Source organism: Dromaius novaehollandiae, chromosome 8 (genome assembly GCF_036370855.1).
Source record: "Dromaius novaehollandiae isolate bDroNov1 chromosome 8, bDroNov1.hap1, whole genome shotgun sequence".
Lineage (NCBI taxonomy): Eukaryota > Metazoa > Chordata > Aves > Casuariiformes > Dromaiidae > Dromaius > Dromaius novaehollandiae.
Window position 1 is genome coordinate 12,975,248 of NC_088105.1, and position 10,070 is coordinate 12,985,317.

At 57.9% G+C, this 10,070-nt stretch overlaps 1 protein-coding gene and 1 long non-coding RNA gene across 2 annotated transcripts; one reads left to right on the forward strand and one right to left on the reverse strand.

Moving 5' to 3' along the window:
* Window positions 1-971: 971 nt before the first annotated feature.
* Window positions 972-3,269, reverse strand: PIGC (phosphatidylinositol glycan anchor biosynthesis class C). The gene is made up of 2 exons (XM_026123322.2): window positions 3,118-3,269; window positions 972-2,159 (listed from the first exon to the last, which is right to left on the reverse strand). Exons 1-2 carry the CDS (start codon window positions 3,235-3,237, stop codon window positions 1,107-1,109), a joined length of 1,173 nt encoding a protein of 390 aa, XP_025979107.2. The 5' UTR covers window positions 3,238-3,269; the 3' UTR covers window positions 972-1,106.
* A 2,083-nt stretch (window positions 3,270-5,352) lies between these two features.
* On the forward strand, window positions 5,353-9,321 carry LOC135329104 (uncharacterized). Its single transcript, XR_010390321.1, has 3 exons — window positions 5,353-5,668; window positions 7,277-7,344; window positions 8,835-9,321. It is a non-coding gene; the product is annotated as an uncharacterized LOC135329104 (long non-coding RNA).
* Window positions 9,322-10,070: the final 749 nt, after the last annotated feature.

Sequence of the window (10,070 nt, forward strand, 5' to 3'; positions counted from 1 at the left end):
TGAGGTCTCAGGGGCTGAGGATCTTTATGCACGCAGCCAGGCATGCTGTGGGGCATGTAAGCTCCAGGAGCACTCTCAGCATCACGGCAGTCAGTTGAGTTACTCATGCCGTGTGCAAGTTGGCTGGCTCGCTCCTCCCAGGCCACCTTGTTTTGTCTCCCAAGAGCCACAGTAGTTGGGGACAAGCACCAGTGCAACCCCCCCAGGGGAATGGAGGAGGCCTCCCACAGCCAGCCCAGCCTTATTGGGGCTGCACTAGATTTGCAGCTCTTCTGAGTCATATTTCTGCTCAGGCAATATACCCGGCCCTTCATCAGCACAAGCCACCACACTCCCCAGATAAGGGACCCAGAGGTCCTTCTGGCTGCTCAACTAGACCCACTGTAAAGCCAAGCTGCCTCACTCCCGTTTCACACTGGAGTTGGGGGGTGTGTTCACAGCTTGCTGAGTACCACCTGGCTAGCATCTTCCTACTGCCAGGGGTGTATCTCAGGGTTACCTCAGCTTTCACCAACTTTAAATATGTTTGTGAGTGTGTGGAACCTATTATTTGCTGGGAGAAAATACAACTATGGATGTCTAGTCTGCCAGTCCAGACCAGGCACCACCCCTGGCTGCCTGTGCTCCAGAGCTGTTACACAGGCTGGCCACTTTGATGGGTTCAGCTCTTTCATTAGCCAAAAGCAGTCAGGTCAGGTCTTGGAATCACATAATCTGTGTGTTCAGTGGGCCTTTTCCAAGCTAGCAAATTCTGATTCAGAACTTCTGTCTGTCATCATGACTCCACCAGCAGCAGCTGCAGGAACAGAGGCCATGGGGAGGTGAGGAACGCTGGTAAGTGGTGACTTATTTAAGCACCAAGTATTACAGACCAGGTGAGCCACTGGCTATGAGTCCGCTCTGTCCCCAGGATTGCTGCCACAGGACCTGACCTAGTGTTCCTGAAGGTAACACATGCAAATGTTGCACTATTTCTGTGCAAGAGGTTTTTATTAGGTAAAGCGTCCAGCTCTTCAGGAACTGTCTCTCAGAAAGCATCCTTCATATTGCTTACAGCAGAGGGTGGTCCCTTCCTCCCTCCCTCCCTCTTTTCCTCTGAGCTAGGCCTACATGAGGAACCTGGAGAGATCTTCCTTGATCTCAGCCTCATCCCATGGCCCGTGAATATTGTCCTTGAGCAGCTGAAGCCGAATGAGACAGTAGGGGCAGAGGCAGGAGATACAGAGCAGCAGCAAGGCAAAGAGAACGGCGCCCACGCTGGAAATGGTCATCAGCCCCGCCAGTGCTGCCAGTGCAAAGAGTGTGGTGACCGCCACATAGCATCGGGGTGTCTGGGCTTTCAGCTTCTTCTGCAGCATGGGCCAGAGAGCAAAGATCTGCATGGCGAAGGTGACCATAACGAAGGCGTGGAGGGAGCGAGGCAGGCGGGATGCTAGGCACACAGAGGCAAAGATGGCCATGTTGAGTGACAGTGTGCTGGATACAATGGCAGCGTTAGCGCCGTAGTCAAAGAAGATGAGGTGGCCGAGAAGCATGAAAGCCGACATGGCGTAGATGGTGTCTGTGCTGATCGACTCTGTCAGTGTCTTAAGCACTGGTGAAAAGCCATAGGTGAAGGCAATGAACACTAGTGTGCTCTTCAGGTCTGCCCACCATGTCCGCCCACTCTCCTGCCGCCCGACCCCAGCGTCAATGACGTTGAACAGGATGTAGCCAAGTAGGGAAGAGACCAGGCCTGCCCCAAAAAGCCCCTGTGGGCTCAGCATCCCAGCGTCCATGTACCACCAGGTAATGACGAAGACACAGACGCTGCATAGCTGCTGTGCCACTGCCCCCGACTCGAAGACCACAGCCCAGTACTGGTATTGGCGGGCATGGATGTTCTTCCGTAGCTCCTCCAGGAAACGCTGGTCCACATAGTTATCCGGGAAAGGCTGGCGCTCGTACAGCACCTTCTGCCAGTGCCTCCTGGGGCTCGTCTCCACCTGGGCACAGACCATTCTTCCGTCAGCGCTTGATCCGACTGCCTGCGCGTGAGCCTGGGAGTGCTGCAGGCATAAGACAGGGCTCCTGGGAACACCTGGGGCAGCAGCTTCGTGAGGTCCTGCTCCTCCTCCGGCTGGGGCCTCCTCCAGCAAGTAACCTGCAGCGCTGGACTCCTAGGAAGAGCAAGGTACTGGGTTACCCCCTGTTGCGAGGCGCAGAGAAGGGCTCTGTTGTAGTCTCTGCAGCTTCCCAATTCTGTCCTGGCTCTGCCCACGATTGCAAGGGAGCAGAGGAAAGGCCCAGGCTGTGGGACAGGTATCCCACAGCCTCCACATCTCCTCACAGCCTGCCCGAGTCGTGCAGGGCTAAATGGGGACCAGGAGGAGGAGGAGGTGGCTGGCGTGTGGCAGCAACCCAAGCAGCCCGGGCTGGGCGAGCCAGCCTGGGGCTAGTGTGGTTCCCTGCCACCACAGGGAGGGGGCAACTCTCGAGACCCGGTTTTATCCCTGGGGCAGCCTGTTTGCACCGTGGGCGGTGAAATCCCCATGGGAGAGGGCAAGGCCAGGCACCCCCGTCCCTGGTCCCTGTGTCACGTCGGAGGTGCGCGGTGCTCCCGCCCGGCGCCGCGCGGCTCTGCTGGGGGACGCGTCACAGACCCCCCCGGAGAGGGCGAGCGAGAGGAAGCGGGATCCTCTCCTCCTCCCTTTTCACCACTTTTTAGTTAACCCCTCCGCATGTCACTAGCCACTGAGGGTTTGGGGAGCTGGCGTGGATATTTGGATACTAAAGGCAAAGAGCGAGGTCCGGCTCCTACCAGCAGAGGCTTCGTGGGGGGGGAAGCTCGGAGACGCGGCGGCGGCAGCCAGCAACCGAGCCCTGCGGAAACGCGGCTTGTTCCAGCGGCTGCCCCGCTGCTCGCGGGGGCCAGGGCTCGCGGTGGGGGAGGCACAGCCGGCCCCATCCGGGGGCCCCGCAGCCCTCCCTGCGCCGGGGAGGCCCGAGCAGCACCGGCCCCCAGACCCAGCCCGCGGCCCTGCCGTGCAAGCCAGGCCTGCCCGCTCGCTCGCCTGCCCGCTCGCCCACCCACCTTCCCCGCGGCCCCTCCGCCCCGCGCCTCAGCCACCCACGCACCGAGGGCCTCGCGCCCGGCCGGGCCGCTCGCCGGCCGTCCCCGCGGCCTCCACCGCCACCGCCAGCGCTGGGCCCCGCCGGCATGGCGCAAGGGATGCCGGGGCCTCTCGGAGCTGCCATCTGCTGGCTCGGCGCGCCGGGCCCGGCACGGCCGCTCTCCGGCCGGCCCCGCACCCCACGTCCCGGCTGTGCCGCCCGCCCGCACCCCCGGCCGAGCAGGGCTGCAGGACCCCGGCGCTTACGTCCCTCTGAAACGCGGAGTTAGCGCACGCAGGCACAGCGCAGAGGGATGCGTTTTTCAAGCACTTTTTAAAGGCTGGGTTGAGGCACTGGGTCTGGATAAATGCAGCCAAAACCACCTTTTTCTTTCTTTCTTTCTCCCCCCCCTCCCCCCCGAAGTGGGAAACCTGTTTGCATTGCCATGGTATAAAATCTAAACTATACAAACAAACAAACAGGTAGTAACAAGGATGCAGAAATCCCCCATCATCCAAGCAAAATATTGTTGTTTATCCTGAAGTGACCTGTTTAAGAAAGTTGTTTTGCGAGAGCTGTTTGAGCATGCGAAGCTTTGCTTTGGGACACGGCAGTGCCATGCCCACGGCATCCTCCCACAGCTCCCTCCGAGTCTGCTGGGACGGCCCTTGAGCTGAGGATGGAGCTGTGCCAGCCTGGGCTGGGCAGCGCGGTCATTAATGGCTGGCAGGGGGTGAAGGCTCGCAGGGACGCTGAGTGCTTGGGGTATCTGGGCTGTGGAGCAGGGCTTCAGGAGATGGAGGGGTCAGGCAATGCAGCAGCAGGATAAAAATAACACAACACCTGTGGGAAGCATTGCACGTGAACCTCGCAGACTCGGCGATGCTCTGAGGCGAGCTCTGCCCCTCCTGAATAAGTGGAGCGCCGTGGAGCCTCGGCGCACTGCTCGGTACCTGCTGAGAGCTCAGCGTGGGGCCCTGCTGTGCTGGGGCAATAGTTTGTGACCTGGGACCTGCAGGTGGGACGGCCTGTGGCAGCAGAGACCTCACTTGCAGTGCGTGGAAGTGGCCACTAGGTCTCAGCCTCCGTCTGTCCTAAATCCTGCAGCCCCTGAGCTGGGGACCCGGCTGCCATTGCCCCCGAGGGCCAGGCAGAGCTGGGCAGAGCACAGGGCACCAGCGGGTCAGAGCCCTGGCAGAGGCTGTGCTCACACACTGGGGTGAAGGGCTGTTCCTGGGGACCCTGCTGCAGCCGCCGCTGAGCCACCCTGGAGTGGGCACTGAGAAGGGTACGGCCGGTCTGTGGGACATTGGTTCTGGTCCACTTCTGTGGCTGGAGGGCAGGATCCCTTGGGCCCCAGCCCAGAGCGTTGGCTCACTTGCACCTGCAAGCACTGCGTAGTTTGGAGACCTTTTCCTATGCCCTGTGTGATAGGGGCCCGTCCCTCCCCTGCTAGGCTGGGCTCACCCAGCAGTGCCACCACACTGACACCTCCTTCCCAGTGCCTTGGCCCGGACCTGGGACCCTGATACCCGTGTGTGTCTGGCCTCGCTGCTCAGTGAGTGCCCCCAGCCTCCTGTGTCACAAGCCCCATTCCCCGTCCTGGCCCAGCGAGCTACCTGCTTTTCTGGCCAAACGAGGCTGCTCAGCGCCCACGTCCTGTGAATACACCCGTCTCTGTGGGTGTGATGCTGCAAGGCTCCAGCCACCTTTCACCAGCAGGTCATGGCTGTTTGCAGCTTGTTGGGTCCTTCCCAGCGCTCTGTGTCTGCAGACCCAGAGTGCCCTCTCAGCCTGTGTGTGGTGGGGAGAGAAGCAGGCACCAGGGGTATTCTTGCATGATGCCTCCATGTGGATTTAGTCACTGCCAATATTTAGATGAGTTACAAACAGCAAGTGGGTCACCAGAAGCAGCACCGGTCGCACGCTCAGTGCATGTGTCTCGCCCTGCCACACCATACTCCCTGCGGTTGGCTCAGTAATTGGCTGTAGCCCATGTGGGGCTGGGGAATTTGGGCAACCCGCAGAGGCTCCAGGTTACAGCTGCCCTCTCACCGCAAGACCTCTGAAAGGGCAGCAGTCATTGCGGCATGCCCACCCACTCTGCTGCAGCTGTGAACCAGGGGGACGGCAGCCGATGGTCCCATGGCATGAGGTGCCCCTTCCCAAAAGCAGCAAGTGCAACAGGAGCAGCTCTGCTCAGGTCTGAATCGCAGTCTCCTTCCTAGGCCACAGTGAGGTGCTTGTTGCAGAGGAACTGCTTACTTTGGCCTCCAGTAAGGCCATGATCTAGGACCTGAGAGGCCTCAGACTGGGGTAGAGCAGCCCTGAACACTGCCCTGTTTGTACTCCAGGAAAGGCGCTTTCATGGCTGTCCTGTTGTGGCTGCCATGTGTTAGGAGCAGATGAAAGAGCTGATGGTTTTTTTTTCCTTTCCACACTTCACGCAGTTCATTCCTCTTGGGTACGAGCCACAGTCAGCCTGCTCCTTCCATGGAGGACTCTCCAAACAGAGGAGGACGTCAGGGATCCCGCTGTACCCCCACCTTTCCTCCAGAGAAGTGCAGAGCAGCAGGTAACCCATCCACTGCAAATGTACCTTCCGCAGGGGAGCCTTCGGGTGGGTCACCCCATGATCGTGCCTAAAAAGTGCCACTTTCTGGCTCCTGGCCTAGCCACGTGTCTTTGCCCTTGCTCTGCAGAGCAGGCGTGAAAGCAGTGTCAAGGCCAGTTCTGTGTCCACCCTAGCAGATGTGACGGAGACTTTCCCTATGCACGCGGGCATGCGGTGGTGTGCTGCTGACCCCATCAGGGTGTCCTAGCCCATGCTCTTCCTGCTGGGCCGCGTTCCCAGCTTCCTCGGCTGGGGACACAGTGCTGTGCCTTGCTGCAGAGAGGCGGCCACCTGCGTGGCGACGTGGGGCCGTCGCTGCCCAAATCAGACAAGACAGCTGTGATTCCTGCTCACCCCAGTACTGCCCCTTCTCCTCCCCTGGGCGTTCACAGGCAGGAGCTGTCGCTTACCCAGTGCTCCCGCAGAACAAAGCTGAACTAAGTTTTAACTATGCTGGTTAAAAGCCCGCAGTCCTCTTGCTTTGTACATGGCCGTGCGTGTCTGTATGCCTCCGTGCACACAAGCTTGTGTCCACAGGGAAGGGAAGTGCAGCTAGCTCCTACAGTCATTGCCATCACCTTGAAGCCCAGCTCCCAGAGCCCAGGGATTACAGAGCTGGGATTTAATTTTGAAATAATTTTTTTTCTCTCAAAGTTGCAGAGAAAAGCTGTGGTGCATAAGAGAAAAGCTCAGAGCCTGGAAGGAGGGGCAGCTCACCCCTTCTTGCAAAACAAACTACTATGGTTTTAATCTCAACTGGTGCATGCTTGCACTGTTTGGAGAGGGCATTACCAAAATCTTACGGGTTACCTATAATAGGCAGTTTGTAACTTCCCTGTAAAAAGCAGTGCATTCACCAGGACTATTTTTGGTGGAGGGACACATACAGGGACATTCAGTAAAGAGGAAAGCCCTCCACTCCATGAGATGGAAATCTGTTTTGTTAAAGCAAGTTATACTGGGATTCAGTCCTGCTTCAGCTGACATCAAGTTTTATGGTCAAGAAAATGGTACCAGAGTTGGTCCCTTTGTCCTGGGGTCAGCACAGCTCACCTTCAGCTGCATATGTCACCCTCGCATGTCTGGGACGAGCTCTGGCCCAGGCTACAGACGTAAACAACAGCGTTGCCCCAGACCTGCTCCCCTGCTCTTAATGCACCCAAGCTCCCAGGGACACCCAGAGCCAGTCTTGAACTTTGCAACTCTGGTTGTTTCTCCTGGCATACAACTATTTTGCCTTTTTAATTGCAGCTTTCTGGCCATCAGTTCTCCAGAGCAGATCCATGCCTAGGAGGATAGTTTTGGCCAACCCTGTGCTTGGACATGAAGTAACACTGCAGCTACCCTCAGGAGCCCTCGCAGCCCCTGGGCACAAGGCAAGACAGTGCTCTGCTCTTGCCATCCTCCCCAAGCCCACTGGCCTTCCCTCTGTCAGAGGCCCAGGCCAGGCCCCAGCCCTGTGTAGCTGGAGGAGGGGTCATGTGGCCCCCCCACGTGTCAGCTCTCAGTCAGGCCTCCAAGCCCAACCCAGCCCCACCGTCCTGACACTGCTTTCTCCTTGCATTTGAGGCTTTCATCTCTCCACCCCAACATCCCTGGAGCCCCTGCTGTTGTCTGCAATGCGTGCATCATAGCAGGTTTGGTTTGACTTATTTCTGGGCTCTTATACCGAAGCAAGATGCTCTGGGGACTGGGAGTAATGGGCTGGGGCTGGGGCACTTTATGCTGTCAAGATGTGGTCAAGTCTGTCAGGAAACCTTATCCAGTAGAGGGGCTAGGAGAGAGAGGCAAGAGGTGCCTCTCATGCCCTTTGAAATTCCCTCTGTCTGTTGCTGGGTGTTAAAGTCCCACTCAGATGTAAGGAGATGTGAGAGACAGCTGCCGTTTTGCAACACACAGCATCCTCAGGCAATGCCAGGCAATGCCAGCTGTGGTGACCACAGAGCAAAGCTCCCCCGGGAGGTGTTTGTGCAGCACTTATAGGTCCCCTGACTGTATGCACAGCCCCAGCGCGGTTGCACGAGGGGCTCATCCAGCCCAAGCAGCTCCTGGCTTTGCACGCTTGAGGCAGCACCAACCCAATGCTGAGACTCGCTGGGCTTGGCGCCTGCTCAACGCTTTGGAAAGCCAAACAGAGAGACTCTGGAGCAGAGCTGCTGCCTCTGCTGCTGGGAGATGCTAGTCCGGCTGCTGTCTGAGAGCTGGCTGTGACTCATGTCCCTCTCTGGGACTGTGTCCACACAGGATGGGACTGTGTGTGCTCTCTACTGTGGTGCACATGTACCGCCCAAAGTCTAAAGGGCAACTCAGCCCTTCCCAGGTGGCCCAGACTTTGCCTGCAGGGGAGTGATTCACCTGTCTGCCTGACAGCCCTGTCCCTATCAGGACCAGCCAGGTCACCGTCCGTCCCTGCTGCTCGGAGGGAAACACATGCTGTGGAGTCAACCTTGGACCCTCGTGGTGCCACGTGGGCTATGGAGCTGTGTTGGCAGGAATGGCAGAGCAGCTGGGAGATTCCCATCGTGCCCTACCTAGGCCCCTGAGCAGTAGACTAAGGTCAAGGATGCAAAATCCCCTTGGGAGTGTCTTAATTCCTGCTTTCAGTTTCATGCAACAAGGTCTCTCCTATCAGCTGCAGATAAATCAGACGGCAGCAGGGGTGTTTGGACAGCAGACTGGATCAGCCCTCCATGATACAGGAAAATACTTGCCTATATGGTCTCCTTCTGCTGAGGACTGGGAACTTTCCATAAGCCTTCTGCTCCCATAGGCAGTAGCTCCAGCCCCTCTGTGTGATGAGGCTCTTGAGGGCGGGCAGGCAGGCAGGAAGCAAGGTTGGGGGGTGCTGGCCTGGGTGGTATCAGAGGGGTCTGAATCAGTGGGATATCTAAAGGACAGAAGTCAGGACCACCTGTGTTGGTTTGAGCCCCCTTCCAGCATGAAGGGGCAAATGCACACAAAGTGATACGCAGACTTGGGCAGACTCGGTGGGGGTAGCCTGCCTGTCCCAGCTCAGAAAGACGGGAGCAAAGGCCTGTGTGTCCTAGGCCCTTTTCTCCCCCATGCCCACCCTCTTCCCCTGCTCTGGTGCCCACAGCAGCAGATAATTTATGCTTCCCTTTCTCAGAGGGGTTTTGCACCAGATGGCCATGCTTCCCAGCACCACTGTTTGTTCCTACACCGTGAACCTGCTGAGAGTCCTCCACCTTGCTCTACACCCTGGAGAATGCTGGGACCAGGAGGCACCACTGCAGTGAAAGCGCACCAGGAAACACCATTTGCAGGGCCACATGCTGTACCCAACCTGGGACACTTGGGCTGCAGGTACCTTCCACACCACTCTCTCCTGTGCGGTTCATGTTTCCACATTATAGCACTGAATGGGCTGAGCTGCTGTCTGACCCTACCCCCAAACCCCAGCTTCTCTACAGTGTCTGGACTCCCCCTTACAGTCCTATGGGGCCTCTTTTTGCCCTCTTGCTGCCTTTATGGCCAGGCTAGGGGCCCTCTCCTTTTGCTGCCAGGACCCTAGGTAGATGGTTATTAGCACCATGTGGAGCAATCATGGTGTTGCCTAAATCCCCAGCTCGGAGTGAAGAACCCAGGGCCAGACCACTTCCCCACTCAGCCCACCAGCCTGTGGTTCAACTCCCTTTTGAGCTAATCGGCTGTCTCGGCAGCTTGCTGCAGTGTTGCACAAGAGACCTGGGGCTGAGCTGTTTGCCCTACAGGAGCCAGGAACCCCAGCAAGGAAGTGCTGTTCCCCCTTTGCTGGATCTCGCACCTCCAGAGAGGCTGTAGGAAACCTGGAGTCCCCTTTCTAGCCATGGACATGCTGGTAATTTGGGACATGTCACTGTCCCAGGCTTCATTTTCCCCTTCCAGAAAAGGAAGGTCCCTATTCCCACCTTCCCGTGAAGCTGCAGGGATCTGCAGCTGCAGAGCTCTGTATGGGGCAGCACTGGTGTCCAGGCAGAGTCGCTGAGGCATTACTGCATGTGGGCTCTCCCATGCTGAGGTGTCAGGGTCTCTCCCATTTACTGGAGCTTTCTGGGAAGAAAGGAGTGAATCTCAGGAGAAAACCCAGCAAGCAATCGTACAGCCACTGAGCACGGCAGCTGTGCCACATGACTGGGAATTTGTTGACAGAAGAGGGTATTTTCTCAGCAGAGCAGCCCAGGGTGGATGTTCTTACCTAAGCCGGGATTGCTGCAGGCAGCTGGCCGGAGTATTTGCTGGAGGGTGTCCTGTCCCAGGTGACTGCCCAAACCATCAGGCTTTGGCTGCTTTGGCTGGGACCCATTCAGGATATCCTGTTTGAACAGCTCCACTTCGCACCCACATTCAGCCGTTGCCTGGGCCA

Bases quoted from the DNA above. Each gene is read 5' to 3' on its own strand.
- PIGC (XM_026123322.2), bottom strand. From the start codon at position 3,237: ATGGCAGCTCCGAGAGGCCCCGGCATCCCTTGCGCCATGCCGGCGGGG. The intron at 2,160-3,117 runs GTGCGTGGGTGG...TGCTCTTCCTAG, and splicing joins GGCCGGGCGCGAGGCCCTCG to GAGTCCAGCGCTGCAGGTTA.